At 36.9% G+C, this 19,007-nt stretch overlaps 1 protein-coding gene across 2 annotated transcripts in view; it reads right to left on the bottom strand.

Annotated features, from left to right (window-relative positions):
• Nucleotides 1–17,543, bottom strand: part of grm1 (glutamate receptor, metabotropic 1) — a 46,853-nt gene extending 29,310 nt beyond the window's left edge. For both annotated transcript variants that reach the window (XM_015376756.1, XM_015376757.1), the window contains exons 1-3: nucleotides 17,465–17,543; nucleotides 16,084–16,912; nucleotides 11,555–11,804 (exon numbers count right to left, since the gene is read on the bottom strand). In XM_015376756.1, coding sequence (XP_015232242.1) covers nucleotides 11,555–11,804; nucleotides 16,084–16,789 — 956 coding nt within the window. In that variant the 5' untranslated portion in view covers nucleotides 16,790–16,912; nucleotides 17,465–17,543. The remainder of the gene's footprint in view (nucleotides 1–11,554; nucleotides 11,805–16,083; nucleotides 16,913–17,464) is intronic.
• Nucleotides 17,544–19,007: the final 1,464 nt, after the last annotated feature.

Genomic DNA, 19,007 nt, shown 5'->3' with positions numbered 1-19,007 from the left:
ACTCTGTCAGCTGCTGTACCGGAGAAAATAAAACTTTGAACTTGTTTATGCAAATGTCAATGACTCTTACATCTCAACAGTAAGGCCTTCCCTTGAGAAATTCAATCTTGTTTTTCTCTGTTCACAGTTCAAGCCACTTTATAAGAGACAATCTCCATTACAAATAACAGTAAGAAGATGGTCAGAGGAAGCTGAAGAAGACCTTCAAGCTTGTTTTGAGGCTACAGACTGGGATGCACTGTTTCAGTCACATTAAGAGGACATCAATGCAATGGCTCATTGCGTGACTGACTACATAAACATCTGTGTAAATAACCCCATCCCAACAAGAACAGTGAAATGTTACCAAATAATAAACCCTGAATCACAATAGCTCTAAAGGAAGGAAGAAAAAAATAGCCTTTGGGAAGGGAGACAGTGAATTGATGATGAATATACAGAAGCAAATGTGTTCAATAAGAGGCTTCTCTAGATCTGCTGCAAAACAGATCATTACACAAGATCTTTCCTGCTTTCAGCTATCAACACCTATAACAACTGAACAAAAAACTGCCCATGAGTTAATGGGCTGTTTCTCAGATTACTGAAGTATTTTAACTGAATTGAATTAAATGGGGCTTTATTTAGAACTGTATATATTTTATAAAGTATGGTTTTGGTGATTTAAACATGGCTTAGAATTCTTAGTTACACCATAAAACAAAGAAAACTATACAGCATTAAAGTTGATTCTGTTTAGTGTCATATTGCACACACATCATTACTTTTCAGTTATTTATTTTATTATTATTACTATATTCTATTATAACTTTTTAATAAACAACAAGTGCCATATTTTTTTTTTATTTCAAAACAAATGCACATCCATCATATTGGATCTTTGCTTTGACATTATCATAATCTGAATAATTCAAGAGATTTAATTTGAGAGGATGGATTGTGCTGCAAAACAGCCACAACAAATACTTGCAGCTGTGCAGTTCAGGCTAGAAAAGATACCCCTTTATTCCATCATAACTTTCAGTGCTATTGACAGAGGGAGCCTCTCTATTTGCTCATGCCCTGCTATTTGCCAAATAACTTGCTTCAAGTCAAGAGGGAACTTTTAACATCCCTAGTGCTCTCCTTCATAAGATGCACAGAAGATGAGACACTGAAATGAAAAGAAAGGGGAAGCTAAATGCAACCACTAAAAAAAATCCTGTCTTCTTCTTAAGCCCCAAACATTTTATTATTCAATATTGAAACAGCTATCTATTCGCGCACACAGACACACAAAATAGTGTCAACGGTATGGGTGAATACAGCTGGCCCATGCAGCTCAGATTTTCAGCTTTTCCTTGGCTGAAAAAGAGTCATGCAAATTGTAATGACTGGTGTCAAGCTAGTCAGTGTCCTTTTTGACAGAATAAACAAGACCTAAGTCTTAAAAATTGGAACCCCACCAGAAAGCCGTGCATGTAGGAGAGGGAGAGAATTGAGCGTTACATGTGGAAAAGCGGCTTATGCAAATTGTGTTTGGTAATAACAGCATTCAAGCAGTATTAGAGAGAGAGAGAAAATGAATGCTTCTAATTGCAAGAGAGCAGGCAGGCAAATGAGTGGGTGGATTCATTGCATGCCACCATTCAGAAACTTGGTGCTCAGAAGCGGCAAAGGGAATGATAACAAAAGCCACTGTATAGTCAATGTATATCTGGATTTTGAAAAGCTGTAAAAACTAAAGCTCAGCAGACAGACTTGAATACCATGATAATTTCTTTTTAGAACCAAGTGAGTGTAAAATGTTATTCAGGATTTAGAGCTTCCTTGTAACAGTTTGAACTGCAAAGCAGCCTACTGTTGATGGCCCCAGGGACCTCAAACACATTTGAATATTTGTGAGATGCATCAATATCTCCCAAACTTATTTTACACATTCAAAACTGAACCATTATGTGATAAATGTAATGAGCTTCTGAAATGTTGTTGGGTATTAAAAACATTTTCATCTATGTATTTAGGTCAACATGTAACATGTATCAAATGTAACAAACTAGGTTTGACTCCTTATGGCTGAATTTGAAGTAACTTCCCGGAGAAGTATTTAAGTCTCTTTTTCAGACATTGACCCTTTTTTACATCCTGCAGGCTTTTGATAAAACATGCATCAACTGCCGTCAGTCGCAAAAGAGCTGTTTGCTAAAGATGAGCTGGAAATGAGTCACATCTTGGCCTTTAGAAATACACTTAAACCTAAGCCTTTCATTAATCCACAGCAGTCATATCAAGGTTTGAATTAATACTTGCATTCACATTACTGTATTGCCATAGTTCATACATCTTCATATTATTATTTTTCTGCCTTATAACTACATTGCGTTTCATTTCACAACAATAGGTAAATGGTAAATTACCTGTTCAGCACTTTATCCATTCCAAGTACACCAGTGTGCTTTATGCCACATTCGTGCATAGATGGCAGTAAGCTGTAGCAAGCAAAGAGGCAACAACTAAGGTGGACCAAGCGGAGGGCTCGATCTAACAAGGAAGGTTGAGGTAAAATCTATTGATAAAAGCTCATTGTATCCTGATACCCATAAATAAGGGGTAACTTGGCTATTGGCTATCTTGCAGAATGCTATTTGTGTTAAAAGAAACAAAGTAACTGTTCACTCTCCCCTGAAAACACAATTCTTTGTCGTAACAACAGCAAAATCTAGAGATGACAGTTTAATATGGGAGGATACTGCTGTGTCGGAATGACTAGAATGATGGTCACAATGTGCTCCATCCAATTTGAATGATAGTGGGCTAATTTGAAGATGGGGAAAACAATGGTGTTAAGAGTTCTTTTCCGTAAGACTTGCAACATTTAAACTGTATTAAAAGGTGGTATACATTACCAGCTACTAATTCATGGAGATGGTATACAAAAACACATCTACACTTTTCAGATGTATTTTCTTTTCTTCAATTCTTAAAGTCACATCACTACAATTCAATGGGATTTAATATTTTTGTATTTCCAATATCAGGGGACACATATGAACACTTAGGCCTCTTGCTAAGTCTCACGATAACTCTTTGATATGCTAATATATTATAAAGTATCGAAAAAGACCCATTTCATAACTTTTTTGTGTATTTAATGGGTAGAAATGGAACCCAACTGGTAATACAGACAATGCAGAGTCTTTGTGCTTAATGCATATCACTAACAAGTGAAAACACTGTGGCCACCTGCACTATCACTCTCTGGTTAGATTAAATCTCTTCTTGAAGCTATTCATTCATATATGCCACAGTAACCTCATTGACATCTTGAGAAAAGAAGAGAGCCATTCATTTTATCCAGAAATGATATGCAATCACCCTTCTGTTAAACTTTCTATGCTATCTAAAAATGTGGCTTATGCACACAAAACATAATATCATCACACTGAGATTTTTTTTTTAACACAAAATCGTAGACGCCGTATAGGAATATATATTCTAGTATTGAGATAAATTCAGTTTTAAACATAGAATAGTTTGGTAGAATACTAGTGCGTTGTCTCGGCACTGTGCCTTTTTCATGAGGAGAAGGCTAAGCTACCTTTCAGTAATGATAAAAATGTCAAAACATCACAGTAAGTTTTGATTCATTACCATACAGAGGACATTTGATTGGGCTATTATGACTCTTCCTCAGGCAGCGATTTGAACATTTATTTAACAGCATTCATTTATCAAGTCGAGATTTAAAGCTATTTATTAGCAAAACCAGATTTCAGATCCACAAACAAAGCAATAAAATATTTCAGAGCCCTTCAAAGCCATTTTGTTCTGAATGAATCTAAATTTGTTATTGCTAAAATGAAAGATGTGTGAAAAATAACTCTATTTCCTAAATACTTTCATCTATTACATACAGCAGGTACTGAATGTGGCTGCCGGTCTGTCTAATATTAATATCAATTATCCATCTTAAACTGCTTTTAAATAAGTATTAATTACCTTTCTTGCTCTGTACATTTATTCCTTATAGTACTTGTGCTTCTCTGTTATTTCAATTAAAAGGAAAATGGCAACAGATATCTAAACTGTGTAAAGTGCTTTAAATTGCCCATGGTTAAATTATAGGTTATAGTTCTGGGTTGTGGCTGCAAGAATTTTACACTTTCCCTACAAAACTAAAAAAATGATAACTTCCAGTCTGCTAGAAAGCATATAATCTTGGAAAACAACTGAAAGCCAGAGATGATAATCCAACAAAATCCCTTCCCCCAGCTCTTCTGTCTGCCTCCAATGTGTCTACACTTCTGTCAATATTTCCTTTTGTTTTCTTTTTCTAATCTATTTTTCTCAAATGTTACTCCGCAGGACCTCTCCATCTGTGAAAAGATCAAAATCCATTCTTAAAAAATGTTTGTCTTTATCTCCAAACGTTTTTTTTTTTGTTTTTTTTGTCACAACCCATTGATTTCCACCTTTGGTAATCAGGTCTGTTTAAAGCCTCTGTACTGTATTTTTCATACTAAAATACTTTAAGCACATTTGAACTAAAAAAAAAAAAAAAAGTCAGACATGATGTAATATAAAGGGTTCATACAGAATATACTATGATGAATCATGTATGTGTAGTACCTTGTGAAATTATAGAAAAGAATATACTATCTTGTTCCACAGACCTGCATGCATTAAATTAGGATTTATTTGAAAAGCCAACATAAAGCAGGAAAAAAATTGGAAGAGAAAGGAAACATAATATGCTTGTCTTTTTTTCTTTTTTTTTACAAAAAGCAAATAAAAAACATACAGCAAGTGAATTGTTGCCAGTACTTCTATGTAAAATGGTCTAAACTGGATTAAGAGCATATTTCAATGGAAAAATGATCAATTGGACTTATAGGTGTTCTTAGACTGCAAGTGCAAGGCCTTATCTTTAGAAGGTTTGCACATCTTAATTAATACATGTTCAAACATGTTTGCATACCAGAACAGATATTTAACGAAGGTGCAAAGTTGCAATACAGTAGACATAGTGTGCAAACCTTTTTTTGCGTGTATTTTGTGATGAATACACAGCTCGTATTTTAATGACCAAACCACACAACTTCATGGGATATGCAAATGTTAATCTTTGTTATGTGCAATTCAATTTTGCAAATTTGAAACACAACTGCAGCCGAAAGAAATAACAAAAGTAGAATGAGATTAATAAAGAAAAAAACATCTACACAGGCCAGCACAGATTAATGCAGCAGGACGGCAGACAATGTGAATACATTAAAACCAAATCTATAGGCAGTGATTGAGCTTGTTTTTTGCTACAATGATTTCTAATCTGAATATTCTTCTCTCTTTCAGAGATACAGCAGGAATTTTCCCTATCTATCTAATCAATGCACAGCCTTTACTTTAAGATGGACAGCCAGGCCTTGGAAGGCTTGCCTCTATGCCTTAAATGTTACATTTTCATATGAGAAGCCAAATATTGCTTTATTCAATACCCAAAGATTTAAAAAATATATATATATATATGGTCTAACTTTTCAACAAAGGTAACATTTATGATGTTATAAGTGTGGTCCTAACATTTCATATCTTTATGATGGTAATTGTTCACTTATGGTCTCTAACTGACCTCTGATGAGCCTATAACAGCTGAATTTATATTAGAGAATAAATAACACACTGGTAAACAGAAGTGCATGCTATAATTTTGTATATTACATGCAATTATGTATTATTTTCCTTCAATTTCTTTGTGTGGGACCATTGCATTAAAACAAAACAAACATTAACATTTTTAAAGAGGCCATTGATGTATATGCAGGGTGTTGTACCTATCCATGTTATAGATGTTTCCCTCTGTGAACTGGCATGTGTGTGTCGATTATAGAGAAACTGAGGGAACTCACTGATGCAACCATGACTAAAAACATGGGGAGAGACAGAGAAGAGACTCTCACTGAAGGGGAGAGGATGGACAACGTTGAAGTGAGGACATGAAGTGGGTCAGGATTCATGCCACATATGTACCCTGTCTGAAGAGGAGGTTAGCTGAAAAGCAACAACAAAAGCTCTCAGATTCAAACCACTCACATGTGCCCACTTGCTGTAGTGTTTTTGTCTGCCTCTGTGGTGTTCCATTATTATCACAGCATATGAGATGGAGATAAAGCCCAGCACACAGACAAGATATTGAACATTTTCAGCCCTGATGCTCTGAGTCAGAACCATTTATGTTGTTTTAGTTAGCAACTAAGATAATGTCAAAGAGATCCTTTCAATATGAAGCCTCTTTTTATAGCTTACGAAGCAAGAAACATTTCTTGATATTATGTCCCTTTTCCAATGGCTTGTAGTATATGGATATAAATTACTGTTTGTGAGAACATGTCATGAACAACACTTTTTCATAACACACAGGCATTCGAGAATTACAGTAATGATAGCCTTTATATTTCCCTGGAGCTGCTGATTTTTGTTTTCTTCACATTTTCACTCCCCACCATAGATATAGATAGTCAGACAGACAGACAGAGATAGATAGAGATGTATAAAGCCATCTCTATGATATTAATGGTATAGTGGAGGATGTTCTTTTCTGGGTGGATAATCAAACTAAATGGTCCTCCTAATTGACAATTATTCTGGTGATATGTTTACCATTTTTCCTGCCTCTAACATCAGCTTGAGGGAACGTATATTAAAGTACTGACTGATAAAACTGACAGGTGGCACTATAAAGAGAGAGAATCAGTGATATTGTACCTTACACTTCATTGGTTCCAATGTTATGCTTGAAGCATGGACTGATTTATGGTTACTTTTCAATCTGAAATGCTTTTCTTCACCTTCAAGCACACATTGAAATGCTGCCATCCATTTACATTCCGCTTTTTCATATTGCTAATACATCTGTTTATACGCTTGCTGCCTAACTAAAAGGGGATTCCAGGCCTTGTTTTATTTAGAACAGATAAAACTGAAAAATAAGTGGAAATAAAAGTTACCCACAGTTAGCTATAGAGTTTTAAGATCTGCTTTATCTTAATTTCAGTAAAACTTACAATATAAAATCTTGAAATCTTAGAAGTCACAAAAATCTTGTCTTGTTTCCTCTTGGCCAACTGAATCTAAATGTCCCCTGTTGCTCTATGCAAATACAGACACCCACAAACAGAAACGCACATGCACATGACATATGAGGAGGCTTACTGAGAGGTGAAAGCATAAATTAGGAAAACACGCTCCCTTTGGTGAGCTAATAGCTACCTGCCAGCTTTATTTGGCCACACACGTGGCTTAGCATCTGTGCTGACCTAGACTTGCTCTGTCATTTTACACACTCTTTCTTTCTATCATCTTTCTTTCCCTCTGTGACCTAGAAGTATGTCTTCTTCCCAGGGAGACTTTTACAAAAAGCTAAAAAAAGATTCACTTTTTCCTCTCCTATGGACGAAAGAGAAATGGAGACATATGGGAAGGACTCCAACCAGTCTTAGAGTGTTGTAACAATAGATAATTTAGATGGAATTTAAAAAAGGAAGAGTGCCCAGCTAAGAACTAAGATATGCATGGCTGCATTTGGATATAGAAGTATAACAGGCACCTGGTAAGAGCACCAATTGATCCCCATTTTTTTCTTTTTATAAGAAATAATACAAGAACCAGGAAAGGCTAATTAAAACATACAGTTATTAATAAATTTTACATATTGTTGAACATATAAAATCTTTGGATCAGATAAAATTTCACCTACCTTCATTGTACTTTAGGTACTAAACATTAGTAACATTTCCAATGCAAATCCGAGTCCTGATTCTTATCCCAATGACAATTAGGTTTTAAACTGGATGCAAAGCTGCAGGGATTTCACTTAAAACGTGATGTAATGGGTTAGAAAACAGGATGTAAATACAGTCACCACTTGAGTGAAAAGAGTAGAAGGAATGCAAAAGAAAATTTAGTTCAAAAAATGTCTTTGTTTCCCAGTTTTTTTATCTTTTTTTTATTTTCAGAACTACAAACACTAGCAGCCCTTATTAAAAGGAGCATTTTATATTTATTCATGATTAAATTACATACTTTAGCTGGTCATGATCTTAGACTGGGTTTTTAGATTATAGCTAAAATCTACTAGACTGCTGCAAGAACAGATGTAATGAGCCTCCTTGCTTAATATTCCCCTTCTCTTGTGGTGTTAATGTAAATCAGAAAAGATGACTTTGGTTTTCTTCTGCATTTGTCTGTTTCCATCCCCAGCTACATGTAGGTCTGTGGAATCATTGTTAAATTTGTTTGTTTTCTCCTAATCTCAAGTCCGGGCAATGTGCCTGCTCGTTAGAGTGCAGACATTACATTTTGTTTACCGAGCTTTTAGAAAATAAATATTAAATATCTAATGTATGTGCAGAGTGCATAAAAAAAAAGTGCTCTCACAGTAACAAGATTTCCCCCATGTTTTTTTTTTTTTTTAATGAGAATCACTGAGATTGAACAGAAAATAATCTCAATGTTCTGCTCTGGTGCTGGCATGGTGATGAGCTAAGAAATGTATTGAATTCTTTTAAAATATGTTAAAAATACTGGCTCTTATTTATTCATTATAACCAGCAAATCCATCTCAGTTTGGAAAAATACCTTTTCTGAAAATCAATTTGAAATTGTTTCCACCTTCAGTGATATATTTTATACAGACATGAGATTTGTAACACCTACACCTGTCTGTCTGTCTTTCTGCCCGTCTATCCGTCTGTCAGTCCTTTGACTGAGGAGCTTAAAGGACAACTTAATAGGTAAATGGATGAAGTGTGTTTAAAGCATTAAGCAATCATTAATAAAACCTCCAATCAAAAAAAGTCAAGAAAACCTTGCAAATGGGAGACAAGATCTTCCACAGAATAATTCAAAATGCACAGTAAAGAATACTAGCTAGTCCATAATTTTCTGTTTTACCCGATGATCATAACACTTAGAAGACAATCTTTTGATTGTGGTCATGTAGATCCTGCAGAAAACAGATAAAAGTTAAGGCTGGTTTATACTACGCTTGTTTCTACGCATGTGGAAAACTACTCGAGAAGATGGACCAGCTAGAAGAGCGAGGCGCGCAAGAACGCTGGGACCCTTTTTCCTCCTGGATTTAAGCTCTTTTTCACCTTTATGTCCCTCTGTTGTTGGAAAAACTTGCCTCACCGCCTCGGATGTATCTAGACCCACAGCGTGTTCGTGATTATCCCTCTTGTGTTGTGGCATGGAATAACATAGTGCAGACCATGGTTCAATATTGGGCATAAATCAAAAATATCTGTGACGAGCTCACTGCGACACACTGCTGCTGGGAGTATAACCAACCCTTTAACAGGTGAATGAACGAAGCATGTTTAAAGCATTAAGCAAACAAATCAAAAAGGCAAGATAACCTTGCAAATGGGAGACAATTTCTTTCTCAGCATAATTCAAAATGCACACTAAAGAATACTGCCTGCTCATGACTTTTCTGTTTTGTTCGATAATCATAAAACTTAGAAGACAAGCCTTTTGGTTCTGGTCATGTAGATCCTGCAGAAAACACATAAAACTTAGTTTTTATATTTTAGTAATCTTTGGTCATCTTATCAATAATGCAAGGATGTAAAGCAAGCTTTTACAATTGGATTTGGTGATTTAATGTGACCAAGGAGTGTTGGCAGTATGTATTAGGGACCAGTTAACACTTTGCTTTATTTGGACCAAAAACATCTGATAGGGTACTCAGAAATAAGTTGCTCATGAAGGGCAGACTAGGAGAGAAATTCTGACTTAACTTAGACACAACATGTGAAGCTGCAATTAGTGGGTGTGTTCACTAACATGAGGAGATCATCCAGTCCACCATGGAGTTCACTGTGTGACCATGAATATGCACAGTATTTCATCGGAAGGAATCTATCGATATTCAAAAGAGAAATAAAAGATAAATAGGCTACTACTGCCATCAATGAAACCAGGTAAAGGGAATAGTAGGCAACTGCTGATATATTAAATGCATATACTATTCCCTTATTCATCATACACATGATTTCAAGATACATATCCAATTAAATGTGATATTTAAACAGCGTCACTTATGACAAAATTTTAGGTCATTTTTTATCCTTAGTCTATTAAAGAAAATGCTTAGGATTTTTGTAAAAATTTGGTCAAATACTTCTTTCCTTTTTTAGTGTAGTTTCTGACAAAATATAACAGTCAGTTTTTGTCCAAAAAGGTTTTTAATGAGAATTAAAAAAAAAAACTTACAGTAACCTGTATCGGAAGCATCAGTGGTGAGATAAGCGCCTGACAATAGGTGAAAACTAAGAAAAAAACCCTCTTACAAAATGGTATGCTGTGATTGTTTATACTCTCCTTTTTCAACTAGGGCTGTTGAAATCTGGGACAGGTTCTCACAGCCAAATAACTATCTACATATTAAAAAAGACAATGCCCGCCCATCTCCTTACTTGGCAAAAGTAGAGAGAGTAGAGAGAACAGTAAGGATATTCTGTACGAGAGCTGAGGTCAAATTAAGAGAATTAGGCAAATTAACCCTCCAGTAGAAAATCGAGAAATTTGACTTTGATTTTAACTGAAGTTAAAATATTGTATAACTTTTCATTGTATGAAATTCAATGTGCAATATGTAGCTTGTAACTTGTTGTCATTTGTGATGACACCATGCATTTGGGCCAAATGATGGCACTAATACACTTTCTGTCAATTATTGTGCACCGGGGTCCTGGATTCAACAAAGAAGACACATTTTTAACTTAATTAGTTAGCTCTACACCTGGCCTTGACTAGCCTCAGGTCACTAGGTCAGTTGGCAAGGTAACTGAGTTTGACTCAGGAAGCCAGTATTAAGAAACACAGAAAACAACCAATAATAATAATAATAATCACTTTTTTGATCTGACATTGGAGAAATTTATCTCTGCATTTAACCCATCCCCTTTGGAAGCAGTGGGCTGCCACCGTGGGGCACCCAGGGAGCAATCTGGGGTTAAGGGTCTTGCTCAGAACCCCGGAGTGACAGTATGTGGGAGTGGGGCTCGAACCCAGAACCTCAGGATTTTAAGCTCTATTCCCTAAGCCCTGGGCCACCGCTCCCCAAAATAAGCCAGACTAGGCACGTTTGATAAACTAACCCAGCTTTATGAAACAACACTCTGGTACTGGATGCAGCCGAAACAATGGACAAACATGTTATTGTTTAAGGGTCCAATTCCATCACAGACCAGGGACCTTATTCTTTATGGCAATGCAGTGAGAAAGTGTAATTAGAGATACACACCTTAAGAGGACCCACAGAACCAGGTAACCCCTCTATTTTTACATCTGTGACAGAACTGATAATTATTCAAGTCAGCCAAAAGCATTTCTATTCAGTGCTACTGATATGTGGTCCATTTCTACTTCGTTGCCTTGGTGACATGTGCCTTAAAAAGACAAAACAGCGTCTTTCATTCTCTTGGTCTGTTTACTGAGACTTGTCATCCAGTAAGACAGTGAACTGTGAATCAAAGAGGTGAAAAAAACATGCAGACACACACATCCCTACCTGCCAATAAGGAGGAATTCCCCATACACCCCAAGTCGTCTCATAGCCATCAGGAGACCGCGGACAGTCATGCCTTCGCAGAAACACACCACTACACGGGCTTTGGGTAGACGTTCCCGTAGTTTTCTCAAAAGGCGATCAAAGTGTTTCTCCCCAGCGTTGCTGTAGATCTTGTCCGAGTGGGCGATGCAAAGGCCCTCTTGAGAGGCCAGTTCCTTGAATGCTTCCATGCCGCTTTCCCCATAGTTTCCTGAAGGTGATTAATAAAAGAAGGATTATTGTCCCTATTTTTTCTTCTAAACATATGTACTGTTACTTTTTACCCTGACAGAACTTGTTTATAGAGACAAGTAAATACAAAACCTTTCTTTTTCTCTTTTGGGTTACCCTTTTATTCAAGCAAATTTAGATGTCAGCTACAGATACTTGCTGTTTCCTCGTAATGGTTTAATATCGAAAGGGAAAAAAAATACATAGAAACCAACTAACAGGAGTTTTTTTTTTTTTTTTTTCTTCAAGGAACACCTTGTTTTTTCACAGCCAATCAAGCACTGATTTTTTTTTTCATTGCACATTATCAACGTAATTTGAATGAGACACAATCATTGTTATACCTAAAGCACTGTTCCCAGCAGTCTCTCACTGCCTCAACCTTTGACTGACCCAAGGCTCTGATCCACTGATAATGAGAGTCAGAGCTGACTTGCTGCTGATTGCAATCAAGCCCAAACGGGGTGAAGATGACTGCCCTGGTTTAACTCTAAACTGTCCCAATCAACAGCCTAGCAAATCCGTTTCTATGTCTAAATCTTCTCTTTCCACGTTGACTGCAGTGCTGCTCTGAATTGATGAGAAAACCCGCATTACACTGGATTACACAGACAATCCAATCACTTGTGAGTGCTGTAACATGTTCTTGCATTTGAACAGACATGTCATCATAGGGAAATTAGAAGCACCTCATATGGGAAAACATCTGTATTGCAGTTGAGCAATGGCAATGTTCCTGGAGGAACTCCGTACCATGCTCCTTTGTAAGGTTGAGGAGGAGCAATAAGAGTCTGTACATGGGGTCGCTTTCCATAGCTGCTGAAATAAACATCAGGGTGATACATTTACGCAGTCACACAATGCGTCCATGTGTGGGTTTGCCAATAGTCCTTTGATTATATTTTCAATTGCCTCTTTTCATTCTGCTGCAGGTAAATGGAAATAATGCTATCCAATTATTTCACTCTCTACATCCCAGCTATGAGACGGGTGGGTGGTGGTGCATTCGTTGACGCCCCACCATGACCACCAAAACAACAACAAAAAACGTGCACTAAGCATTCATCACCAGACAGAGGATAATCGAAACAGGTAATTTATGCAATTTCACAGCTCTAGCTGTTGCCACAGGCAACAAGCTGCACTTATAACTTGTCTTGGGCGGTGGAGGGAGAAAAGTGATGAGCTAAAGCCAGTCGTGACCACAAATTCAGAGGTTATTAAGAGGTTATTATTAAGACCAAACAACCAAGTATGGTACATTGGAAAAGTATTAACACCCATTTTGTCATTGTGTATTTTCAAACTTTAATGAGTTTTATTCCAATTATATGTGATGGGAAAACACAAAGAGGCTCAAAATTGTGAAGCAAAGAGAAAATTGCTATATATCGGTTTGAAAGCATTTCAGCATCCACAGCAGGATGCAGGTATAATAACGATCTATAATTAAATCTGCTTTAATCTTCTACCAAATCATGTCCTGTGGTGCTTCATGATGCTGTTTACTTTCTGACAAACCACTGAACCCTCTCAATAACAGAATTTTTTATACTGAGATTAAATCCCACACATTTGGTTCCATAGGTTGTTTTAGAGTTGCATGCCACACTTTTTAGTCTTGTTGCTTGAAATCGAACAGAAGAATAGAATAGAATTTTATTTTATTGTAATTACAATCGTCACAAGTACAAAGCAGTGTGAGGATTAAGGGTCTTACTCAGAGACCAAGAGTGGGAGTCTGTGGGAGTGGGCATTGAACTCAGAACCTCTGGGATCCAAGCGCAATGCCCTAACCATTAGGCTATCCCTCCCAAAAAAAAAATGCTCTCTCACTCTCTATATCACATGGCTATACTTTGCATGGTTGGTTAATCAAATTAAAGATTGAAGGCGGGGCTGTTAAAACTTTCCCATTCATACCAGCAAACAAGAGTTATAAAACATTGCCTCAGTGACATCTCTAACATCTATGTTAGGAGTATGTGATCATTTTGATTATTTCATGCAGAAGGCAGTTTGGTGAAAAATATTCTGATAATGCTTTTTTATGTTTAAGTTAATAGATTAATTTAGTACTGTTGATTTATAACCAAAAAAAAAAGACTTTTGACCCTATTTGTGATTTGCTGCAAATATTTGTTGAAAGATCAGATCCATGCAAACTCATCAGTGTCAGGTAAAAGAGAAATTGTCAATTAGTGTAATACAAATTATAATTTATGTTTGTATATTAATACAAAAAAATATTATTTTACTGTTAATTTCATTCAGTCCCCCAGAAGCATCAGATATCTGATGTCACCTGGATAGTCCTTCAGGCACTTTCCTTAACCCTCTAACTTTTATGTCATGCCAGCATTTGTTCATCTCCCAAATCAAACTATAATAAGATTCTCCAAAGATGTTTTACACTCCAGGCATGTCTAGAGTTCCTAAGGGAGAGATCCTGGTTAATGCAGCTTGTCAGTCATAATTTGGGTGCACATCACTGACTGTGTTTCACCAAGACTTTAATGAAAACCCACGGACATAATTCATTTCACAGTAATTACTCTGTCTACTCAACCCGTCTCTCCCTGTTATCTCCTGTCTCCACCATAACACACAGGTGAGCAGCTTGGGTCCAGATATAAGGAAAATTTTCAAAAAGCAAGGAAACTAATCATGATGTGAAAAGCTGAATTCAACTGTATTCAGGAAAGTTGAATGTTAATTTGAATTAATAGGCATCAGATCAAATTTGATAAAAACTTTTGTAATTATGAGTCATCCCCGTTTCAGTAAAACATGTATAAAATATTAAAGTCTACAGGATTTTCAATCCTAAAGTTCTGAAACTTGTTTTGTAGACCATCCAAAGTTCACACCTTTTCCCTGGTAACAAACCACATTAAGTGTGAGGCCGTAGAAACAATAGCTGCACTCTTTATACGCTTAGAGCACAGAAGTAGATGTGAATGCTATAACAAAGTGTGAGGCAAAGAGAGTGATACAAAGTTCAAATTTAAAAGGTAGACATAAGAGAACAAGTATGGTTGTTCTGGGGTCAGAGCGTATTTATATTCCAGTATGAAGCCCGAAGGACCTGTGAAGCCCCGGCAGAATGTGATCCTCAATATGTCAAAGTGTATGAGTTTTCTATAAAAGTCACAGCTAATAGGCTGTTGTGTCACTCTTAATGAAAGCAGTGCTTAATGTTATTGTTAATTGAAGATCCTATTAAATGGAAGCAGGTCAAAATAAATTAACGATTATTTTAGAGACAACGTGGTTCCTCAAACACAGTGCTGTAATAGATTCAATCTAATAGATCTTAAGTAGAAAACAAAGACACATATTTTTTTTTTAACTAATGATGCCTTACGGACAGCAAGCTTTAGCCCTGATGTTGATATGTACCCATCTTTGGAAGGCTAAAGGAGTCACAACCAAGTAAACAAATGCATAAATAAAATTATTTTATACCAGAATTTAAATTAATCTGGGAATAAATAAATATTCAGAAGTTAGTTTGGATTGGATTTAAAATAAATGCATGCAAAACAGAACCTTATAAAGACCGATTTAAACAGCAACTAACTATTTTGTTTAGTAGAGAACAGATATTTTATTGATGAAGATTAATGATTATAAGGATTTTACTTATTCATTACTAATTTCTTATTAATAAAATGTTCTGAGAGATTGTCTTTCTTCTTTGAATTATGACTTTCTAGACCATCAGAAATTAGATGAGTCAGTAAATAGTGGAGCTAACACTTATATAGATAATGCTGATGAGCTTAAAGTTCAGCTGATATGCAGGGTAGCCTGTCATATGCTGGTTTGATACATTTCCTGAAATTTGAATGCTGAATGAAAACTTTTTACTATTTACGAATATCAAATTTTCACTGACCTTAAATTTGCCTTACATCAGGCATGTAATAGACGCTTTAAACAATCCAATTAGTGTGCTTGTTTTGTTGAGCGCTCGTTAACAGTGAGATTACATTTACAAATGACTCATAAAGAGAGATCAGTGAACATGTGTAAGAAAGGAGGTTACAGTGCACCATTAAAAAAAAAAACCTTTATTAGTCATATTTTTGCTCATTTAAAAAAAAAAATAAGAAGAATTACAGTTGATTTAGGTAATCAGATATCATCTTATATATTCAATTATTAACTATTATTTTCTGGATTTAGACTTTTCGTGTATTTCAGGTTATTCTTATCTACAGGTTTAAAATAAAGGTGTATGCTTTTAGTCTCACCCTCAGTGTGAACAGCAGACACGTAGGTCCAGTTGTAACGCTTAACGATATCCAGCATGGCCCGGGCCTGCAGAGTGTCTGAAGGAACCACCCTCAGGAAGTACTTGAACAAAGTCTTGTCACTTAGGTCGATGCTTGTGGCTGAGTAGGCGATCTGTGGGATGTTGAATAACTGTAACAGGTTTTGCACCTGAATGGCCACAGAGCTGGATCCGGGGCCAATGACTCCTGCTATGGGTTTTTTAGAAGGCGGTGGTTGATTAGAGGGGGTTCCGTCGATGCACCATTTGGACCCATCCTTATCATCCCGAATTGAAATAAGGGAGTCCCGGATAAATTCAATGCTCTGTTCCAGGGCCACAGATGAATGCCAGCAAGAGTCTCGGATCTCACAGCCCAGGCTGATGTTGGGGAGCAGGTGTGGATCGGCGTTGATGCGGTCAAGCGTGTGGAACATGGCCTCCACCCTCTGGATACCATATTGCTCTCGGACGTCCCCGCACTTTCGCTCTGCCACCTTCTCGGCGGACGGCTGGTGGTGGACAGAGAAGAGGGCGCCAATTATGACGTCCCCATCCATGCGGGCCACGGAGCGGGACACGGCGCGGGGTACCGCCGACCTCTCGTGGATGCTGCTGCTGTGGGTGAGCACGAGGCACGCGGGGAGACACAGGAGAGCAAAAAGACCCATCTTTACGCGTGCCATATCGTGCCACACAGCGTGATCCGTACCGAATCCGATGGCATATTATCTGCTGTCTGTCAGGGCTTCCACGGTTATCTCTTCCATTACCTGTGAGAATGAAGCTTGGAGTGTATCCGCAGGCACCTGCAGGAAAAAAAACCCAAGAAAACTGTTGAGTTATGAAAAAAAGAAGGCTGCTAAGTTTATGCTCTTTTTTCACAGTGTCATTGAACAAGACTCTTGATACGTCTTTATTTTATTTATTTTTTATATAACACCTCTAACTATTCCGCCTGGTAAGTGCTGCTGCTACCAGTGTGATCCTTTAAAGAAGATATCAGAAAGCGGATTTCAGCACCACGGACAGCGCGCTTTCCAAACACGTAACAAGGACGTCCCTGGGACTGTTCCCTGCACGAATCATTCCATCAGAGCCAAACTCTTCCCCAATCAACCTAATCAGCGTATTAGTAAAACACTCCTTATCTTCAATTTTACATAGTACAGGTAAAAAAGCTTCCTTTCTAAGCTTTTCTTTTGTCTAGCTTATGTGTCTTTATTTTTTCCCTCGTGCATCTTTTTCACCGGATAGTCAGTTATTTATTTTTTCACCAGCTGATTTCTAATTATTAACAATGAAGCTGAACTTGTCTGTTTCTTGTATCATACGGATTGCCCCCTTGCATCAAAACTTACCTCAGTTTTTGGATCATGTCTTGTGCCTTCATCCGTCTTCTGTGGCGCGTGGTCCTCCTCGGTATTACTTGAGTTTCTCTCTCTCTCCCTCTCGCTCACCCAACTCTAAACGTGAAAACGTGGACCCCTCCAGTCCTCTGCACCCCGCTCTCACATTCGCCTTTTTTTTTTTAGAGGTGCCTTTGAGTCTGTATCTTTAAGTAGATTTTAATTAGTTTTACCTGAAGCAGTTCAAACAAAGAAAAATCACAGAATCTAAAAACCAGAATGCCTATTTTGAACAATATTATTATAAGCAGTCCATATCTGATTTTAATGGCTAGTCGGCTAGGACAAAATGCTTAAATGCATTAAATGTATGCTTTCTGAAATGATGGGAGAAAATAAAATGTTAGTTGTTGAATTAGGCTACTTTAGTTAGTAGATCGCAAGCAACTACCAACAAGTCAAACTCTAGTTTATATTTATTGATGTTCATATTTTATGGATGGCCAAAGATGTCAAAATATTGTTCATAAATTATGCAATAGATGCTGATTATGATTGAGACGATAAATAACTAAATAGGGCTTAAAAGTAAAAGACATAACTGTTTTTTTTTTTTTTTTTTATATCAACATTGCAACTTCTGAAAATATATTAACTATCAGCCTGAAAGATATTGAGTAAGAAAAAAAAGGAATTGAAATGACAAAAAGCATAAGGGCATAAGTACTTAGTATACTTAAGAAAATTAATGAATAATTTGTCAAAAAAACATTTCTGGTAAATATACCCCTGTCGTCTTAATGTAGGCGTCTCTGGTGGGAATTTGGCAAAAAAACAAATCTGCAAAAGCTATCTTCAACACCTTACCATGTTGATGCTCTAGCACTATTCTGACTGTGTGTTCTTAATAAAGCTTTTTATTGTTAAACAATTCAGGTGATTGATTGGATCCACCTAAAAAACTTCTTGTTTAGCGTGATATTTTGGGGGTTATCTGCAGAACTCCAAACCTGGTGTTTAGGTGACATTTAAGCAGTTCCTCTTTGCCCTCATCTGACTAGTCTCTATTCTTTCAGGTGTATATTGGTGTGCCATATGTTCTGCACCGAAACATAGCATATTTTTCTACAGCAGTCAAGTCTTATGCAGTGAGTGTGTTTAAATGTGACCATTTTTACTTTTTACTATTATTTTTGGTCTTTCTGAAACTCTCCATTGATCCTGCTAGCTCTCTGAAAAAGATTCCTCAAGATGTTGCAACTCAGAATAGAGGTACCCAATATTCAAGGCAAGATAGACAGTGGGATAACTCAAAAAGTGTTTATTAAAATAAACAGGATCTGTGGATCTGCAGTAGCAGGGGCTAGGGCGTCTAAGCCAGGAACCTTTACAGGAGAGAAACACAGGTTAGTGACCACAATGATCTAAAGGAGGATGGTTATGATTGCATGAGTCACTAACCTGGTTTTACAGTTCAGTCTGTGCCCAGATAACGAGGATGATTCCAGCTGGTCGAGTGACAAAACACAGCGGACGCTGCCAGAGAGTTCCAGAC

Source organism: Cyprinodon variegatus, unplaced genomic scaffold (assembly GCF_000732505.1).
Source record: "Cyprinodon variegatus isolate N-32 unplaced genomic scaffold, C_variegatus-1.0 Scaffold141, whole genome shotgun sequence".
In the NCBI taxonomy this organism is placed as follows: Eukaryota; Metazoa; Chordata; class Actinopteri; order Cyprinodontiformes; family Cyprinodontidae; genus Cyprinodon; species Cyprinodon variegatus.
The sequence above is the reverse complement of the archived record's forward strand: the minus strand, read 5'-3'. Positions and strand labels throughout refer to the sequence as shown.